Source organism: Pelophylax lessonae (assembly GCF_965119305.1).
Source record: "Pelophylax lessonae genome assembly, chromosome: 2".
NCBI lineage: Eukaryota > Metazoa > Chordata > Amphibia > Anura > Ranidae > Pelophylax > Pelophylax lessonae.
In genome coordinates, this window is record NC_138769.1 from 412,221,453 (window position 1) to 412,243,407 (window position 21,955).

Consider the following 21,955-nt stretch of genomic DNA (forward strand, 5'->3'; position numbering starts at 1 on the left):
AACCACCACTTTGTTTGGAAGATGAAAACAGAAGCCACCTTGGGAACAGAGGTGCTCGAGGGGCATTGACCCCAACTTCTCCGGAAAGAATAAGATGTAGGAATCTGTAGCCCCAAGTGCTTGCAGATCCAATACTCTGTACCCCTTGAAGTTATTGCCTGAAGTTATCGAGGGACACTGCCTCTCAAGTGAAGTCCCACTGAGGACTGCTTTCTTATGATGCAGAGTCCTGGTAAGGAAGTCAGGACCAGAATAAAAACCCACTGGGGAACATTATTCCACCTCAGGGCAAAGTCTCAGGACCAACCTCCTAAAACATTCCCCTGGTAGCTCACACAACCATTTTACCTGGTGAATGGGGGAGGTTGCTCTAGCTTTCCTTTTATAGATTTAAACAGGTCCTATGAGTGGATATAGGGGCAAAGCTATATTACATGTATGCTGAATTTTTGGCGTCAGGAAAAAGTGTTGCAGCCACCACATTTTAGGAATTGTAAGTGACAATATAATACATTTTTATTGGCGGGTTTAATACCACTTGTACTTGTGTACATCCAGCCAAAACTTTTTTTCCCCTGGGTAAAGTAAGTGGGTAAGTTTAGAACCACTCTAAGGTTTTTACTGCTATCTGGAGCTAGCTCCATTAGAGAAATTTACTCTCACTTCCCGTCCTGCTCACACCATTTTACTAGAAAGGAAGTGTGTGGAATTCTCCAACAGAAACAAACAGAAATAATTATTTATTAAAACTTTATTAGAGCACCTGTTTGGTGTAACGATTGTCAGCAGGAAAGGAAGGAATCACTCTAACATAGTTTTAGCTAGCAGCTACAGTCAGACCATGTAACAGGGTGTGTGTGGCAGACTGGCAGTTTTAATTTAAACTTGTGGCGGCGCCGCTCTCTTCCTCCCAGTGCTCCCACCCCCCATCCCAAGTGACTTACCTCGCTCGGCGGAGTCGACGCTGGATCAGGCTTTCCCGCTCTCCTTTGTCGTGCATGCGCATTAAGTCTCCCCCACCAGCTGATGTCGTTTGCAGGGGAAACCTTATGCACATGCGCAGCACCACCTCAAGGCTTTCCTATGAAGATTTTGCCATTTCGGTGACGCTGGAGCCCTCGGCCAGCTGGCTCAGCTCACAAAAGTGCCCAGGCGGGCAGCAGCACAGGCACAGTACAGCATGAGGGGCGCCACCCGCACCCGCCGGTTCATACTGATTCTGGGACCAGGTGCAGCAGGCAGGATGCTGGCGCCCCCTGCTGAGTTGTGCCCTAGGCAGCTGCCTGGGTCGCTTTACAGGTAGCTCTGGCCATGCATCTACATTTTATACTTCCAGGACTGAAAGTTCTGGTTTGTCAGATTAGCAAATGAAAATTTTAATGAAACACTGTTTTTTGTCAACTTTAGATCGGACTTCCCCCAACCACACCGATTGAGCTGAGCCGAGCTGCCCTCTTCTCCTCAGTTGGGTCAAGAATATAATCCTTCTCCAGCCTCTGCGCGTTACCAGCTAAAAGTTCCTCAAATTGCCTAGACCCCGTCTGAACTTTTCTGATGTGGGTAATCAACACCCCTCGGAGGAAACATTTGAAGGCATCCCATCTCGTTAACACATCCCCATGTTGGCCATTGATCTAAAAAAACTCCCCGATGGCAGCGGCAATGCCGTCGTCCTGCGGGAATAGCTTCAGCCAAAACGCGTTGAACCTCCAGGGGGCCCTATTTAAGGCCACCCGGCGGCGCACCGCAAGCCGAGCCACCAGCAGAGAGTGATCAGAGATTCCCCTAAGGGCATATTCCGCCTCCTCCACTATCGGGAGAGCGGCCCTACTACACACACAAAGGTCAATCCTAGACAGGGTGGAGTGCGTTTTAGAAAAACAAGAAAATTGAACCACGCCAGGGTGCTTCAAACGCCAGGCCTCCGACCACTCCACCTCCTCCAGGAAGCGCGAAAGGGCAGTGCCCCTGTCAGCCACCGAGGGGGGGGGGGGGCGGCGGATGCCTATCCCGGGCGGGATCCAAGATACCATTAAAATCTCCCATAACAATCAACGGGGTGCCCATCTTGTCCAACATGAAGTTAAGCAATTCCCTAAGAACTGAGGATGAGAACGGGGGCGGAATGTAAACCATCGCCAACACACATGTAAACTGAAATAGTACATAATGTAAAAAGACAAACCTCCCCTACGGGTCCACCAGCACCCCCAGCTCCAGGAGAGCCAGCGCCCTGTGGACCAGTACACTGACTCCCCTTGAGTATGTGGAGTGGGTGGAGTGATACCCCCAGCCCACCCAAGAATACCGTAAACATCCCACAGTGTCCCCCTGCAGGTGTGTCTCTTGCAGACCTATGATGGCCGGGTGGTATTTCTTCAGTTGTTTGGCAATCATAGACCGCTTTACTGGGCACCCAAGGCCACGGACATTCCATGAAATTACAGGTACTCCAGCCATGGAAAAAGAAAAAGAAATTGTGTGGCTTTGGCCCCCCTGCACCGCTGTCGTGCAACAGAGCAGGTAGCGACATCCAGCAACAAGAATAAAAGAGGCCTTGGTCGTGGGAGCATAGAATCCAAAAAATCCAGTGTGGGTGAAGTTCTCTCAAAAACAGAATCAGAGCACAGAATGAGAAGTCTCAGTCCAGCAAGGCACAATGGTGCCTCGTCACAAAACTGAAAGCGGGCGGGCAGACCCGGTACGGTAAACCCGACAACGTCCGGACAGTCCAGCGGTGTCCACCCGCCCAAAAACGCACAACTGTGCGAAAAAAGCATAACGTGCCACACCAGCAGTGTGGGTAGATACGGCAAAGTACAGATATGCATACCTCTTGTAGAGCATCACTGTCCCAACAGGTAACTGTAAACGACCCCGGCCGGGCCAATTTGTAATCCAAGCGTGTAATTATTTGCATAGGGGAGCAAACCCCGAAACTCAGCAGGAACTGATCACGCCACCACCCCAACTCAGTCTCCCGGATCCTCAGGGCGTCTGCGGCGGAGAGCGGGCTCGTGCACATCCAGCCAATTCACCGCGTCAGCGGCAGTATCAAAAAAGTGTGCCCTTCCCTCAGCCATGACACGCAGACGAGCAGGGTACAGCATGGCATACACCAGACCAAGGCGTCAAAGTCGTTGCTTCACTTCGGTAAACTTTGCTCTTTGCTTCTGCACCTCGGCCGAAAAGTCAGGGTACAATGACACTCTGACCCCATTGAAACGTATGTCAGCCTTCTCTCTGGCCAGCCGTAAGATCTTTTCCCTGTCACAATAGTGGAGTACTTTGGCAAGCATTGGTCTGGGGGCATTGCCAGGCAAGGCTCTAGTGGGGACCCGATGTGCCCTCTCCACCGCAAACAGGGGGGAGAAGGAGGCCCTGTCAAAAGTATCGCATAGCCAAGTCTCAACAAAGTCAGTGGGGTCCCGTCCCTCCACCTTCTCCGGGAGTCCCACTATGCGGACATTATTCCTGCGTAAGCGGTTCTCAATATCGTCCGTCTTATTCCTGTTAGCCTGAGCCTGCCTGGCCGTTTCCCTGGATTCCACAAGTAATGTGGGCATCTGGTCCTCTAGGTCGGAGATGCGACTTTCAGCAGCAGTGGTGCGTTCCCGCATTTTCTGTAGATCCTGGCGTAATAGGGCTACTTCCTCCGTGAGACTCCCCAGTCTGTCCTTGACAATATTCACGGAGGCTGTGCACTTTTGCACAGCCATCAAGATATGTCCCAAGGTGGGCTGAGACCCCTCCAGCACGTCTCTCTCCAGCTCAGCATCAAGCGCAAGCTGCTCAGGTGGTTCCAGAGCCCCGGGCCCTGCTGTGCATTCTCTAACGCCTGTGAATCCGGCAGGGGAACAGCCTCCATAGCACTGGGGCCCGGGATGTCACACAATTTCCTTGCATACAGTAGGATATCTCCGGCGCTGTCATTTCCCCCCGGGCGCCCGGTTTTGGGCTTAGTGCCGGTGTCCTTCTGCCTGTCAGGGCCCCTCGAGGAAGGCTGTGGTGTCCCCACGCCGGCTCCATCTTGGCCGGCCGAGCCTGGCACCGAGCCATCCTTCAACTTGCTCCCCCTGGTCATAGCGGCCCCCGCCCGGGACATACAGGGCACAGGGAGGTAGGGCCCAAGGTGAGGATCAGTTCCTGGTGGTCAGTGGGCCAGGGAGGGGGAACCGCCACTTACCGGATCCGCGCCGCTGCGATCGGGTGTCCTCCGTAGGAAAGGCCGCGGCTCCGGTTCCCGACTAGGCCTCAACCCAGAACTCGGCCAAAAAGCGTTTTTTGACAAAAAATAGAGGCAGGCTTGTGCAGCAGGGTAGATGGCAGTGCTGAGGGGGTTAGCCAGGTCCCAAGTCCGGAAGGAGAGGATAGGATGGCGGAGGATTGCACTCCAGCGGCGCAGCCCGCGATCCAGAGCAGCGGGGTGTCCGACTCCCATCCGACCCCGGCAAGCAGCACCAGGTTCAGGGGGACCCCCGAGTAAGATTGTGGGCCAAAAGAACCGATCCTGGCCGGGGGAAAAGGATCTTTAATTCGGTTACTGAAGGGAGCTCTGTGAGATGCTTCCTCTCACATGCCCGGTCGGCTCCTCCCCCGAAACACTGTTATTAGCGATCATATATACTTTCTGAACTTTTTCTTTTGGAGACTGTTTTGTTGTAACTTTAATCTGTGTCTGTATCTGCAGAAGAGTTTAAGCTCATAACCTGTTGGAAAGCTGCTGCAGATATGATTCTGCAGTACCAGTGCTACTGGACATATGGCTGAGCCCTTCTGGTTTGTTGGAAAACAACAGAAACAGGAGATTATATCATTCATAACCATGTAGCTGCATAGGAGAGAACAATACATTAATTAAAAAAACTACCACCTAGTGCCAGAATTTCTAATCACACTATAATATATAGGAATGGTTGTTGCACCTACATTTGTATAAACAGCATGTTAACACAAAATAATCACACAAACTGGTATAACATTCATGTAAGATATATTTAGGTATTTATATGAGAACATGGACTCTTAGATACTCAGCCTTCATTATGTTCCAAATCTTGGAACCATTTTCAGAGATGATTAAACCCAGGAAAATAACTTACATCACTTTTATGCAACTATTTTTCAAACTGTAAAGCAGACTTGTTAGGTACATTCCTGTAGTCTAATGAACAACACTGCCAAAGAGCTGCCATCTTTTGGTGACTGCAAGTACTGATTTCAATGCACCTCTCTTTGGCTTCCCTATTCTTCTGCTCAAGCCAGAACTTAGCTCTTATGGGGCTTATGTATCTCCCTTAGTAATGGATAGCAGAGTCTCTCAGTTTAAAGTTTTAAATTAATAAGGGCAGAGCTTATTTTACAGGAGATAGTGGAGCTTAGTTTAGAGTTGGGCTGAAGTCAAGACCCCTGTATATGAAGACAAAATACAGTTGAGGTGCTTGCACTTTGACAATGTTAGTTTGAACGCATCCAGAGTCTCCTCATTTTACCCTAATGTTAAGCCTGCAGTGTGGTATGATCCTCAAATTTAAAGTTGTTGAACTTTCTTCCAGTTTTTGACTTGTCCAGCCCAGCATTTTGTTATGTTGTGCTGTATATGCCCAGAAAGTGAAAGGACTAAAATCTGAAAAAGACACCATTTTACCAAAGAAATTAACTATGATTTTTGAAAATTAGTTGACAGCATGACCACACAGAATTTGAATATCTATGTTAACCACAAAATAGTTAAAATAGTTAAGAATGTGTTATGAATGAACATGTACTGGCTAATACTGTAACTCCTACTTATAAAATCAATTTTTTTCCTGTCAATGCCAAATTGGCCCTGCCTACTCTAGGAGAAGAGTCTCTCAGTTGAACAGTACTTACATGTAAATCAAACCACTTAGAATTTTATGATGTGGATAGTCTGGAAAAACAAGTAATGTCACATGAAGTATTTGTTTTTTCCACTGACCACAAGTTCATTTCCAAATCAGCAGCTTAGAACCCCCATAGGTTTAGTTTGTCCATGGAATTCTCATTAAAAAAATAACCAAATAAATGGCATGGCATGAACCTGAGGAAACACACATAAACTGTAACACTTTTATTTGCCAGCCTTCCTACAGTTTTATAATTTATGGAAATATTATATTCAATGTTGGATCTAAAATAAAAATACACATAATCTGACAGCTACTTTGTATTTACTTGCTTCGCCAACAAAACAAAACTGTATTGTAACCCTTGGTGTAAGCAATTCTATTGTTTTATTATTCTATGATTATACAAGTAGAGTATATCTAAATAGCTACTCATAAAACATCTAAAAGAATCGGCACACATCAGTAAAACTACACTACAACTAACCTGGGTACAGATTCTACGAGAGTGATATAACCAGGTCACTCTTAGCAGCATGTAGAGGCACAATTGACTATTACCCAACAGTCTAGATATACCAGTACATAATCCAGATTTTAGTATAACATATGCACAGGTCAAAGTGTTTACACCATGTCGGTATTCTTCCACACAACATATACTGTGGAATAAAACTGTATATAACAAGCCCAGGCTTGGCAGTAGTTTTCATATCTGGTAAAAGTTTTCTATTTGTTTCATCTCCTGGGCTGTTGTTTGTGCTACCTGCCCAGATGACTTAGTCTTAAATGATGGGTAGCTGGACACTGTTAATTTGATATTATTATAATACAAAAATTGTATAGTACCAACAATTTGTGCAGCACCTGTATAAGTGGGATTTAATTCAGAAACAAAATGCAGACAGGCAGGTCTGTTTTGTCATAACTGGGAGATAGCCGGATGAATTGGAGTAGGGAGTTGCAGATGAAGGGAAAGGTTCTAGTGAAATTCCTTGGGATGAGCATTGGAGTAAATGACAAGGGGCATAGAGAAAATGATGTCTTGGGAGCAGCAATAATGGTTCAAATTTTTACAAACCAAGCAGAAACCCAATTTTACTACAGGTTGCAACACTGTCTTTGGAAGAAAAGTGTATAACTTGCTCCGCCATGTTGTGTTGTTATTTTCCACATTTCCTAGGTCTGTAACAGCCTAAATGCTACTCCTGATGGTAAGAGCACCATGACACTACTAGCCATAACACAGGATGCACTTAGGTTCAGAAGTGAATGCTTTTGCCACAACCCATCTCTACAAACTACTAAAATAGGCAAGAAACAGCTGCAGCTGTAATAAACTACCTCCTTGGCTAGGATTACATATTTCACCCATAAAAAGTAAATCTCTTGCTTAAAAAGTATTTATTCCTTGGTAGAATCTTTAAACATTTGCACTTTAACATCTGCTTTGGTGAATGCCATGAGTAAATGTGTGGGGATCTGCAGAAAGTAAGTTTTCAAACTTCAAGATCATTTATAGGAGTAGGCTAGAAATAATTGATTTACAAAGTGCAAATGAAAATATGATTTTACATTTTGACCATAGATGTGCTTTAACTATATTTTTTTAATGTAATATCCTAATACAATACTAAAATTACAAAAACGAAAAGGTTAAAACAAGCCTTAAAGAGCCCCGGACTTTTCTTTTGCTAAAAAAAATACTTAGAGACTAAAATGGTTGTTGTTGCAATTTTTAATGTTGAAAGATATTTGTGCAGCCGTTTATCAAATAAAAATGTTCAGGATAAAAATACACTTAAATGAATTTTAGTGCACACAAACACAATATAATACCCATTTTTGGTAAAATGCTGTGTTGAGTCAGCACTATCATGGTATAGCTCTCCTTCATAAATGGACATCTATGCCCTATTCTCACAGATATAGTGAAGTCTCTGCTCCTTAATAATATCAGTGGCCCCACTTACCAGTATGAACTTTTGGAAGAAGAAAAGTCAGTTCTCCACTGGCAATGCCAAAACATGCTTGTTACAACAGCTTTGAGGTTTGGGACACACAGATGGCTGTGGATTCATCCCTAACAATTATTTAACCGCTGACTCGATATCTAATAAAATGATTTGACCATCCAAAAAATTAAAAAATTTTCTAATAAAAAGAAATCTTTGACTGTCATACTGTATATTCTAATGAATTATCGTTACCTAAACACTTTTGACTTGTTTTGGGACCAAAAGACATGTACTGTATGATTATCTTGTCTTTCCAAACAATAAGGCCCTTTGCACATAATACTCCTGTTTAAGCATCTACTTTTTCAGACGTAATTTCAGGTGGTTTCTTTGTAGGTATTTGCGTGTATTTATGTATATGCACTTAAGCATTTCACATGCAGTCGCTCATTTTCATGCAAATGTGTACAAACTTTTTCTAACGTTCTCATTCTGCACACTATGCAAATGAACATTTGCGCACATTTGCGCACATGAGGCGTAAATTACTGACCAAAAAATGCAGATTTTTCTTTCTTTTTTTTTTTTTTTTTCTGCATGGCGCTTGTTTACGCACCTCTGTGCATAGGCACATTACAATTAATGAGCTGTATTTTAGCTCAGTAAAAAAAAGCTGTACTGAGCTTTTTCAAGCTGCAGTGTATAAGGCTGGGTTCACACTATTGCGATGTAAGACATTGCATGTGATTTTCACTGCACTGCAGTGCAGATCACATGCAATGTCTGTGCAATGCAAATTCAGCCATACAGATTGTTTGGCTGAATTTGCATTGCATTCGCACCAAAATGGTGCAGGATCCTTTTTTTGGTCCGCACTGGAATCGGATCACATAGGTGTTCACAGCCATGCAATCCAAATCCTCCACTATTTGGCAGTTCACACTGCGATCTGTGAACCGATCTGGGGGTATCATTAACTTTGTATTGACACCCACAGCGGTTTGCATAGAGCAGTGTGAACTGCCTGCAAGAGATATGCAGCAACCCGCACTGGAATCGTGCTGGTTCCCGCATCTCAATAGTGTGAAGCCAGCCTAAGAGGCCTAAAAGTAAAATTGCATATTTTGTGCCTTCAGTGTTAATTCAGTCCTTTGTGCTATCCTTTTTGCTATCCTGCTTTGGTAGCAGCAATCTATTACAACCAGGCATTTGTTAAATTTCTCTGAACTTCAGATAATATTATTTTACGGTACATACTTTCACATGAAGGGGCATGTGACACAACCTCCACAAAAACTTTTTTGGAATACACAAATCCCAATTACAATGCACAAAATTAAAACAAAACAAACAATGGCAAATTATTTTTTTCTTGAAAAAAATGGGTAGACTGTGTAAACATAACATTAACCACCTCCCACCCGGGCCATAGTACATATACAGGCGGGTGGGAGTCTCGTCCTTCTGAATGGACGTTCCGGAACGTCCTGCAGAAGGAGAGAGATCGCGCCGCCGCGGGCACGCGCAGCGGCGCGATCTCGATGTGCCTGTGTCCCTAGGACACAGAGCAACAAGACTCGTCAGGAGGGCCCTGTGATTGGCCCTCCTGATCACATGACGGCTGTGACCAATCACAGCCGTCATGTAATGTCAATACAGCCGTTGTAACGGCTTCGATCTCTTCTCCTCCTGACAGATCCTGTCAGTGTGAGGAGAAGGAGAGGATCGATTCTGCAGCCGGGGTGATCAGTGAGTATTTCTAATTACTCACTGATCACAGGGGGGGTCTGTGCTGGTAATCAGATGATTGATTACCAGTGCAGCCCTGGGGGGAGGGGATGCCACTAGAACCACCAGGGATGCCCACCATGGCCACCAGGGATGGCAAACAGGGCTCAGAGAGCCTGCCAGTGGTGCCCCCCTATCAGTGCTGCCCACCAATGCCATCTATCAGTGCTGCCCACCAGTGCCCGTTATTGCCATCTATCAGTGCCGCCCACCAGTGCCCATTATTGCCCACTAGTGCTGCCTATCAGTGCCCATCAGTGCCCCCCATCAGTCCTGATCAGTGCCACCCATCAGTGCCACCCATCAGTGCCCATCAGTGCCGCCTATCAGTGCCCATCAGTGCCCATCAGTGCTGCCTATCACTGCCCATCAGCGCTGCCTATCAGTGCCCACCAATGCTGCATATCAGTGATATCTATCAGTGCCACATATCAGTGCCCATCAGTGCTGCATATCAGTGCTACCTATCAGTGCCCATCAGTGCTGCATATCAGTGCCACCCCATCAGTGCCACCCCATCAGTGTCTCCCCATTAGTGCCTGTCAGTGCGGCGTCATCAGTGCTCATCAGTGCAGGAAAAAACGTATCTATTTACAAAATTTTATAACCTAAACAAAAAAACTTTTTTTTTTTTTTCAAACTTTTCGGTCTTTTTTTATTTGTGCACCAAAAAAGAAAAAACCTGGCGGTGATCAAATACCACCAAAAGAAAGCTCTATTTGTGGGGAAAAAATGACATAAATTTGGTTTAGGTACAGTGTTACATGACCGCGCAATTGTCATTCAAAATGCAACAGCGCTAAAAGCTGAAAATTGGTCTGGGAAGGAAGGGGGTTTAAGTGCCCAGTATTGAGGTAGTTAAAATAGAAAGAAATCAGTCTCCAAAACACACAGAAAACTTACATTGAACAATAACAGGAAACATTATGTAAACTCAGTCACTAAAATCTCATGCAAGCTTTATCATGTTAATGTTACTTTCAGTATTTTCATTTCTGCAGCTATGATTCAAATGATACAATTCCAATTGTGCTCTTGCATTGTCACCCTGTCACACAGGCTCCCAATGGAGGATACAAGTGATCATTTCACACACATTTTAAAAGCATGGTTAACTCAAGCCACCATCAGGAAACCTGCCCAGAGAAACGCCATACAGTCACTGGTAGAGTGTATGTAGATAGGAAGTGGCTACAAAGAGACTTTAGGAGGTCAGCAGCACTGGGATTCAACAAATCATAAAAAAGTAAAAAAAGGATAATTTTGATTTATGATGTTTTAGTAAATGAAATGCCATTCATTTAGGGTTTACATCTACTTTAACAACGTCCCTGTGTGAGATAATCATAGCTAGATAATTTTTTAAAACCAAGCACCTATAAAACTATGATACCATATGGAATTATTATTATTCTAATGTCAGAACTATTGTACGGAACAGTTTATGAAGTGCTGAGGTTTTCTACACATAAGCTCTAGTCCGAATATGGTTCTGATGAGTTTTAGTAATCACAGGTCAAATCGTGAATTGATTCCACTCTATGTAAAACTCATCTCAGTAACTTGCAGTGTAAGTGACTGTAATCTGTTTATCAGACCTTCCTGTTTCTCCAAAGTGGGAGCAAAACCCAACACACTCTTAGTAGAAAAACCTTTTGGCATAGTCATAAAAATTTAAAACCAAGATGGCTTTAAATCAAACTTTTGCCTTCCACAGGGAACGTGGGGGACATGTGAATTTTTAAATGGAAATACCATGTTCCTCTTTCATCTGTCATTTACAGTTTACTACATTGCTGTCCTACCAACATCTGACCTTTACTGCCAAATATCCCTTTAAAATCTTTTTTTCTGTTTATCCAGCTGCTTGCTTTTGGAAAGATTATTCAGTCCTCTTTTAGGACTTTTCCATTTGCTTCTAACAAACAGAATGTGGGATTAGAAGAATGGCTACTTGCCTGGCAATGTGTGATCCAGACACTCAATGTTTATTGAATAGTTGGTTACAGTTAGAAAGTCAGTCACTAATGCCAACAATAAAATCCACAGTGCTTTTTTAATTTCCTTCTTTTTTTTGCACCAGTACTTTACAAAGGACTAAAATAGAGCATTCTGTCATTACCAAATGATTAATGTAAATAATTGATTGGCTAAAGAATACACTTCAATTGTAACACTTTAGAGTGCATAGACTTTCCTCTAGTATAATATATATTTGCAAATCATATCGGAAGTAGCATCTAATGTTTTTCTATGGCAGCGTCTTAATTGGTACGATTTTAAGTAGTATGATTTGAGAAGTATTTCATGTATTACTTTTTCAGGACTTCAGTACAATTGTAAATGTAAATTGTGCTGCAAATCGTACCTGTGCCTCTATCAGCACTACTTGAGCACTGAAAATATGCACCTGGGTGGGAGGTGTCTGAATTAGATTTGGTTAGGGGGCAAGTTTTTTCTTTTTAGACATTTTGCACTTTAGGAAAAAGATATGCTCCTGTCACACCTGTCTATAGTGATTGTGTTCGATGACATAAAACTGCCTCATTACCATGTGAAAGGTGGCATTCACAGGGAATAGATAGACTGACATGCAAGGCAGCTTGGGGAACCCATCAATGGTTATCAGGAATTTTTTTAAATGGTACAAAGTAGAAAACTTCTTAGGATATCCACATTGGGAAGCTCTGTATGTTCTAGGCTAAATTCATATTTAAATAAATTTGCTGCAAGTTTGCTTAAAAGCTATAACATTATTTAAAAGTGTTCAACTCAGTATCCTTTAGGAATTTAATTCTACCTTAATGAAACCCAGTATTGCCTTTCTTTCTGAAAACGTCAAAAGTAAGGCAGCTTTTTATTTTATTGGGAGCGGAAGAAACAGCGTGAACACACAATATTTTTAGGTTTTCTTCAACACATTTTATGCTCTTCCAAATAAAAATGCCAGATGATTGAGTATTGATGTAGCATTTTATGGCCTTTTACACCTTTAAACATAAGAGTTTACTGCTGACCTTGCTACAATACAATCCTTATAAAACTGCTCTAAGTTTGGTTGCCAAGTTGTCCATGACCTTCAAAAAATTAGTTTCTCAGCATCATCTGTGGATGGCAGTATAATGTTATCAAAAGTATTGGGACGCCTGCCTTTACATGCACATGAGCCTTAATGATATCCCAGTCTTAGTCCGCAGGGTTCAATATTGAGTTGGCCCACCCTTTGCAGCTATAACAGCTTCAGCTCTTCTGGGAAGGCTGTCCACAAGGTTTAGGAGTGTGGATATGGGAATGTTTGACCATTCTTCCAGAAGCACATTTGTGAGGTCAGGCACTGATGTGGACGGGAAGGCCTGGCTTGCAGTCTCTGCTCTAATTCATCCCAAGGGTGTTCTATCAGGTTGATGTCAGGACTCTGTGCAGACCAGTCAAGTTCCTCCACCCCAAACTCGCTCATCCATGTCTTTATGGATCTTGTTTTATGCACTGGTCCAAACCATTTGGTGGAGGGGGATTATGGTGTGGGGCTGTTTTTCAGGGCTTGGGCTTGGCCTCTTAGTTCCAGTGAAGGGAACTCCTAAGGCATCAGCATACCAAGACATTTTGGACAATTTCATGCTCCCAACTTTGTGGGAACAGTTTGGGGATGGCCCCTTCCTTCTTGTTCCAACATGACTGCACACCAGTGCACAAAGCAAGGTCCATAAAGACATGGATGAGCAAGTTTGGGGTGAGGGAACTTGACTGGCTGCACAGAGTCCTGACCCTAACTTGACAGAACACCTTTGGGAAGAATTAGAGCAGAGACTGCGAGCCAGGCCTTCTCTCCAACATCAGTGCCTGACCTCACAAATGCGCTTCTGGAAGAACGGTCAAACATTCCCATAGACACACTCCTAAACCTTATGGACAGCCTTCCCAGAAGAGCTGAAGCTGTTATAGCTGCAAAGGGTTGGCCAACTCAATTTTGAACCCTACAGACAATGACTGGGATGCCATTAAAGTTATGTGCATGTGTGCATGTAAAGGCAGGGGTCCCAATTCTTTTGGTAACATAGTATGTGTATATATATATATATATATATATATATATATATATATACCCACAGTTTTTGTTTTTATGTGTTAGAAAGAGAAGCTTTGATCCTTAGAAATTGGCTGTAAATTAATAGAAAAATATCAATAAATCAATAAATGTACTGTACTTCAATAAATATCAAACAAATTGCTGAGTTGCATGACTGTTTGTACTAAGCACTTCTCACTACATGCTCACGGATGCTCTGTGTATGAAAAATTAGTGCCTCCTTTGGTTTTGGCAGGAGTTGAGCAGATTAGGATTATACCATGGTACCCATACATCTCCACTGCAGTTGAACTGACAAATGGGAGCTCAACCCACACAACCATGATTAAAACCTGACCAGTGCTACCACATATTGAAATATTGTCACTTACTTGGTGCCTTCTTTCAAGTTTTCTATTGTAGAAAATGTCTGATTTGTAGTTATGATTGACTGATTCTTTCCTTCAGGTGCTCCATTTTCTGTTGAAATAACTTTAAACTCTAAAATAGAATAAAAAACAATAAAACATTTCTTTGACTTTATTTATCTCACATGGGTTATCTTGGGCATAACATTTGTTAATTATTAACTTTGGCACAGTATTTTACAGTAGCAATATTTTTCAGTAAAAAAGTGAAAGGAGCAAATCCAATGCTCATGAATAAAAGCCCCCCTTCTATAGGTCGATCAGTAGTAAAATTAAGATTGATCAGCTGTTGAATTCAATTAAGAGTATCCCTTAGGACCTGAATATGTGATATGCAGATTTGCACTTTCACAAAGACAAAAAGTAGGCATGCCCTTCCACACCCCCACCATCATCCCCATGGCTATGCCTCGGCTTTTGGAAAAGATAATTGGAATAATTGTGACATTAGCTAGAATTAGAATATGTACAGTAACACAAATTGATTAATGGCAATAACAATTCATAGCAAGAAAGTTGTCCTGTTTCAAAATTCCATCTTGAGCCAAATAGAACAAATGCTAAGTTGTTTCATGCATTTTTAAACCTTTCAAACATCATTCTGCTTTATGCTAAAAATTCATTCTTTATCTTAGCTTTTAAAAGTTTTCAAAAAAAAAAAAAAGTAATTTTATTGGGTGAATAAATTTGCTATCATAACTATATACTATCACTGTACTATCACTGTATTATCTGGCTTGCCTTTGAAAATTATGTTAGCACTTTAGTGTTGTTTAAATTTCACTTTTTACGTGTCATCCTCCTCTATAGTTAAACTGTGTCTCCCTCTCCACAGAAAGGGGAAATAGTGAGATAAGCATTTACCCCTAAAAAAATGGCAATATCTAGGATCAGCAACAAAGGTCAGTAGGTCAGCAGCAGCAAAGGTTATGAGGTGCTCACTCAATATAGAAATTTTCCCCCAGAAACACAAAAAGACTAATACAATTGGCTGATCCAATAGGGATAGTCAATGTAAATGCTAACAATTTATATACCTTTAGTACAGAGAAATACAGAACTAATGAATTACTGATAAGATCATAACATTTTATAATAGGTATACATTTCTGATTGTTTAATGACTTTTCTTTTATATTTGTATATTCTGTGTATTGAAAGCTTTTAGGTCTACAATTGCGAGCAAAAGTTCTGTGTGTCTTATTGACACACAGAGGTGGCTCAGGAGTCAGCATGCATGAGTGCCCCCATAGCAAGTGGCTTGCCATTGGTGCACTCAGCAAGGGGGAGGGGCTAAGAGCACCAGCAGGGGACCGAATAAGAGGAGGAGTACAAAACCACTGCACAGAGCAGGTAACTATAACATTGTTTTAATATCTCTTAATAGCCTTTATTATCTCTTTACGATTACACATGAACAACAAAAATGTATCAAAAGTATGACGCAAACAGAGTTTGAAGGCACCCAGTTTAGGTGTTACTAGGAGTACCCAGTACCAGGGTAATCTCAGGTGAGCAGGTCAAAGACTCGATCTATCATATAACTCTATATCTATTTTGGGTCATGTCAGGAAAGGACAATCTCATTCCCATTCATCTAGAAGATTATAGTATTTTATTTTAATTATTTTTGTTTTATTTTTCATTTTCATTTATTGATTATTGTGAACTATATGGCCAAAAGTACACTGTGACACTGTATAGCCTCTTAGGTGCTTGAAATGCTCTCCACCAACATTGCAACATTCCTGGATACTGTGACACACAGTAACACACAATATCCAGTACTTAAATGCTTGTGAGATGAACTCTTTAAACCCATCCACTGTGCGGGGCTTCCTCTCAAAAACCTTATCCTTTACTACACCCTAAAGAAGAAGTCCATAGGTGTTGGGTTGGGTGAACGTGACGGTCATTCAAGGCTGCTACATCTTCTGATCCAATACTGTGGGAAGGTGTTGTCAGGGTAACTGTACTGACAAAGCAAAATAAGGAGGAGGTGGCTCTATTATGATGTATAATGTACAATAATGTATAATGTACATAATAAATATCTACTTTTGGCCCACCCTGTATAAGAATGAGGACATTTTATTAGATGGCAAGGTTTCTTGAAAATTTTCCAGCTGTGACAATAGAAGGTAAAAATGCTCTAACTATCTTGTTACTTTACGCTTCAGTTTCCATATCATCCCCAGGTCACTTCACATCTCTGGTAAAATTAATTAAAACTCACTTGAAGTCTTTCACCTTTTTATTTTCTTTTCGTCTATAGTGCTGGTCCCCTGGATGTTATGATTTGTGGCGAAATTTTACTTGGAAATGCATTGTAATACCTTTTGTCTTAGTGGAAATACATTTCTTGTTCTCTGTGTCTTCTCAAACTTGTACAATACAAACTTGTATTGTAGATGAAGAGAAGGGGTGTCAAACTGTTACCGATAACTGATTACTGGGTGCAGTTGGTCTCACTCTGGTGCCTATTGGACTGTTCATTTTTTAGACATTCTGTACAACTGCTAAAACAGGAAGGGTAAGACTACGAAAAAAGTGTATTTATTAATGCATATCTATTTTGGTGACTTCCGCTGGGCTTTAACGTAGCTGGCTCAAGGTCTAGTTTTTTATTATAATATATATGTAGCACCCTACAGGTAGGTGCTAGGTAAAGATATAGTGGGCTTTGTCTGCCTAACAGCAGAGCCATGTTTTCTTTTGTGCAGGTAGGTTGTCATGGCTACCAAGTGTGTCTGCTGAGAGGGGAGTCTCCTCACTGGCTCTGTGAGAGGCTTCTCATTGGGCAGTGAAGGAAACCCAATCAGGGGACACATCCAAGGTTGTAACTACCCCAGAACGCAGATTATGCTGCAAAGGATTCTGGGAGTGGGTATAAGTTTGGGGGAAGTGCGTGACACGTTGTCTTTGGCGGGAGCAGAGTCCCAGGAAGGAGAGTGTGGCAGTCTCTCCTCTTGTCTGAGGAAGCTGGATGTCTCGGGGTGTCGCCTGAGTGTCCAGAGCGTGCTGAGTGAGCTGAGGGGATCCGGTGTGCCAAAAGCCTGCGGAGAGAGAGAGGGGTCCAGTCCCAGGAAAGCCTACACAGGTCGTGAGTACTGAGGATTGCCCCTGGGGGTCTGCCTGAAGTTAGAGGGGACCACTCCGCAAGAGGTTCAGGGAGCTAGTTGTAAAGGGGTACCTAGGTTGAGGACCTTGAAGCTACAGAGGGGGTACATAGTCAGTGGACCCTGAAGAGTTCATGTTAAAGGGGGCACCTGCGGTTGGGCCCTGAACTGTACAGCGTGTGTCAGTTGCAAGTACAGCTATACAGAGTTCTACTTCATACTACCTCAAGCAAGTCAAAGCGGGGGACAGTAACTTCTTCAGTGACTTCTACAGCACAACAGTGTCAGGAGTTCTACAGTTCTCAGTCCTGAATCTTCTGGGCTAATAGTCGAGGATTCAGCACTTCTGTGTTCTACAGGATATTTACAGCGTTAGTGAGCATTGGCTGGCGCCGGCTGGCGTCATGGAAGCACCAACGGCCTTTTTCAGGAGTAAAGTCCCACATGTAATTAGTTCAAGCCTCAAGGAGTATCCCACTCATTCCCTTCTCCCACCCCCTTTAAATCAAATAAAACCACAAACAAAGATACCGGAGTTGTCGCTGCTTCAGTTGTCACACCCAGGGTCACAGCTCACATGGGCTGGAGAGAGTACCGGTACTAATGGCAGACCCACATCAGGCCATAGGCCTGGAAACCTTGCTACATATAATATTAATATAATATTATGCACCCAGAAAGACTAATGTTTAACTTTTGACAACTCAATTTTATCTCATAAAAAAAGGGTTTAAAAATTATGCTAACCAGTAGCTGTGTCATTATTAGGCATTTCCCAGTCCAAAATAACAAAGGACGAACATCCCTCTACAGTCACAATAGTAAGATTACTAGGAGGGTTCTGGGGAGGAGCTGAGATGTCCTGGTTGGTGCTCTCTTCTTCTGGGAAGTGTTTAAGAGACTCTGTGATGGAGCAGGGTATATTGTCGTCTTTGTTCATGTACTTTACATGTGGTCCTGCAGGAACAAAACAAATACAAAATAATAATATTAATACTTGTAATGTGGGCTGTTTTTTTTTTTTTTTTACTTTATTACATAGTAAGAAATAATACTTAATAGGCAATTCTATCCAGAACTGATGACCAAGTTCTAAATGACTGCTGACACCTTGAAACATGCTGTTTTTAACATGCATAATGCACCCACAGGTTCAATAACTGCACCTACCTTACTTAAATAAAACAAATATGCAATTATTACATTTTTGCACTCAAGCCTACAAAGCACTGCAACCATGATGAGTGCATCGCAGGTGCAATTCGAAGACCCTACATAGAAAAGACCCCACACAGAAAAGAGCTGGACAGGGTTGATAAGCTGCTTAAAACAGCATTGCAAAGTGCACAGGAAATGACAAGCTCACTGAATTTCTGTCAGGATCAAAGTTTCAAGGACTAAGTATATTTTGCAGTTAATAAACAAATATAACAAACCACTTTAATTTTATATTTAACAGACCAAAAGCAGAAGCTAAAAAGTTTTCAATAGATTTCAGAGGGATTAGAACACCTGTTAGTTTTTATTGCTGTCTATGCCCCTGTTAAGGAGATTCACCCTCTCTGTTTGTCCTGTTTACCATTACCACTAAATGTGAAAGTAAAAGAAAATCTCATATTTTGGGTTGTCCTCTGAAAAGTAATAGAGGGGAAATCTTCCAATACAGTCATTAGTTTTGGTGACTTGGGGGTCCCCAAGGAATTACCTTAATTTGCAGGGATTTGCTCTCACTTCCTGTTTGTCTATGGAACAGGAAGTGATGGAAATCTCCGCAATGGGACACAGATGACGATAAAAATCTGAAAGCGGTTATAACCCTCCCTTACTCTATCCAAAAGGAAAAATAAGTTTTGCCTATTTTGCCTATAAAGTTCTATTTTAAAAATTCTACTATGAATTTTATGAAGTTATATACCATGTTATGAAGTATTTTGCACAGTCCAAAGCAGTGAATATTAAATTCAATAAAAATCCTCTGCAAGTGCAATTTATAGCAAATGTTTTTAAATTACAGTTATTGTTTAATCAACAGGGAACGTTTAATGAATATCACATTCTGCTTAATTCTTGGAATTCATATTCCACAGATTTGTAAATCTTGCAAAAAGTACCTAAATAATTCAACCAAAACATCTGTTGTGATATATTACTGAATATGTATGAATAACTTACCTGTAAATCTGGGTTTTCCCAGTGCATCAATATCCGATTTTGGAGATGGACTGAATACAGTCGGGTCCACTAAAATGTACCAAACAAGAATTAAATTATCTTGTGTTCATGATAAAGCAGGCCTAAAGTCTAGAAGTAAGCAGTGCACTTTTCCATTGGTGGCCTTCTTTGCAAAATCTATTGCTTTGTTGTGGGGTCAGTGATAAAACTGTGCATTGTTCATTTTAACATGTTAAGTCTGCTTTAAGCCAATAGTAAAAATATATATACAGTTATTAAATATTTACTAGTAATAATAACAGCAGAGGTATTGTTGGAATACAAAAAGTAATACTTAAAAAAATACAAATAAAACAGATACAAAAAAAGTTATTCTTTGCATCCTGCTTCTTTCTGCCTTTTACCTTCTCCTTTAACATCTGACTGTAAAGCAGGATACCAATCATTAAACATCTTAGAAGTTTTGATTTGGTGTGAAAATTTTTTTTTCTTCTGTAACATATGATCATCTAGACACAACTGTACTTACCATTTATTATGTCAGTTTTAAAAAAGGAAAATAGGACTTCACAGAAAGCGTGTTCAGACAGTAATTTGAAGTAGCAAAGAGCGCCATAAATAGATTTTTTTGAATATTTGAATGTATTCTCTCTTAAAAAAAGGCAGTTAAGGGGGATACGATCATCATGTATAAATACATAAGTGGTCCAATAAAGGGGCATACGAACACCATGTGTAAACACATAAGTAGTCAAATTAAGGCTGATATGATCACCATGTATAAATACATGAGTGGTCCATATATTGAACTTGGTGAAGTGTTATTCAGTTTAGGGCCATTAAAAATGGACAAAGGGGAACTCTTTATGTCTGGAGGAAATTAGGTTTACCCGCCCATACGTAAAGGTTTCTTCCCAGTAAGAATTGTGACAATGTGGAATAGGCTCCCCCAGGAACTAGAAAACAGTGTAAATAAATTGGCGCTTAATCAATCACACCTGATAATGGTGAAGCTTTCAAGTGCACTGTGCTTAAACAGTGATGGTCAACTTGAAAAAAGTGTGGACTGAATAGAGGCTAACACTAGTCACTTAAAAGCTAAAAGGGAAATAGCAATTAGAGGTGACAGTGAATAAAGGTGCACTGTGCTGTAAACTGATCAGGTCAAATGTTCTGATTGGAGAAACAAATGGGTGGTGAAATAATAGTAAAAACGCACTGTGAAAAACTAAGATAAGTGGATAAAAAATAACATAAAAATGACATAAAAACATAAAGTACTCCAAAAAAAACACGGGGGTAACAACGGATAATAAGTGGAAAAAAAGTTCTTGTGCATGAAAAATGCATAAAATGTTCATACAATCTCAAATGAGAGGATTTGGCACAAAGAATCAGTGTTTTCTATGCCTATATGTATGTGGTGACACTACTGAAAATTGGCTGCTAGAATCTTGATTCTATTACACTCACTCACCCTCTAGGCACTACACCCTGTTATATGGTCAGCGCTTAGGTTCTCTTACCTCTTCCCCCAGGAACTAGTTTTTGCCAGCTCAGTTGATTGTTTTTTTTTTAGAAAAAGCTGAATGCATTCCTAACTGCACATAATATAACTGAATATTAACATGTACATTAACATTAACACCAAAGATTATTGATCCAGGAAATATCCGATTGCCTTGAGTGATCAGGAGATTATGATCAGGGAGGCATTTTCTTTACCCCGCTGGAGCAAATTGGACCATGCTTTGCAGGGTTTTTTGCCTTCCTTGGATCAACTGTGAACATATTGGATCTATGATTTATAAATGTTTAGTTGTATCACTGCGTCTGCAACCTATGTAATTTGTCCCAATAGAAATGAGTGAACCCATGTACATGGATCTACATGGATACACGGATGGAAAGATATTTTTATTCAGTGGTCAATCAAGTATTTCTTGCATGTTACTTGGCTTAGCTGTAGGGCCTCAACAAAGATTTTGCTTCAGATTGCTGTGAATAGTCAAAACTTTTATCACTGAGCACAAATGAATGAACGCCCTGTGTCTAGAGGTAACTTACCAACTTGCATGCTTTATCAATGCTCTAGTTCCTCTGTTCTTCTTCCATGTAATGTTGCATGAAGGTGCTCTTGTTCAAAAGAAGGAACATACCTCAAACCTTATCTATGTCCTAGGGATTTATCATTGTTACAGCCATTAAATGGCCTCTGCTACAAAAGTACATCCATGAAGTGATCATCATTAGATCCAGGAAATATGTATTATTCTTACCAGGATTTAACTACTTCTAAGATGCAAGGACTAACCACCATTGCTTCAGCCAAAAAAATTAAAATATCAGCCAGCTGGTGGTTATGACTAAAGCCCGAAAATTACCATCACCATTATACCCAAAGACTGAACATCACATTTGAACCACCACTGCTGGGGAATTATTGCTATAGGCATTGAATGTCTATCACATTTACATGACTGCATCCATGGACTGAATAACAGGCTATAGCCACCACAGTAACACTGCTGTAGACCAGGTTATAATCAACACA

At 41.5% G+C, this 21,955-nt stretch overlaps 1 protein-coding gene across 1 annotated transcript in view; it reads right to left on the bottom strand.

The window, feature by feature from the left end:
• The window catches only part of ABI3BP (ABI family member 3 binding protein), a 520,855-nt gene that overhangs the window by 99,958 nt on the left and 398,942 nt on the right, over positions 1-21,955 (bottom strand). The window contains exons 42-44 of the mRNA XM_082245218.1: positions 19,402-19,470; positions 17,977-18,186; positions 14,075-14,183 (exon numbers count right to left, since the gene is read on the bottom strand). Of these exons, the coding sequence (XP_082101344.1) occupies positions 14,075-14,183; positions 17,977-18,186; positions 19,402-19,470 (388 nt within the window). The remainder of the gene's footprint in view (positions 1-14,074; positions 14,184-17,976; positions 18,187-19,401; positions 19,471-21,955) is intronic.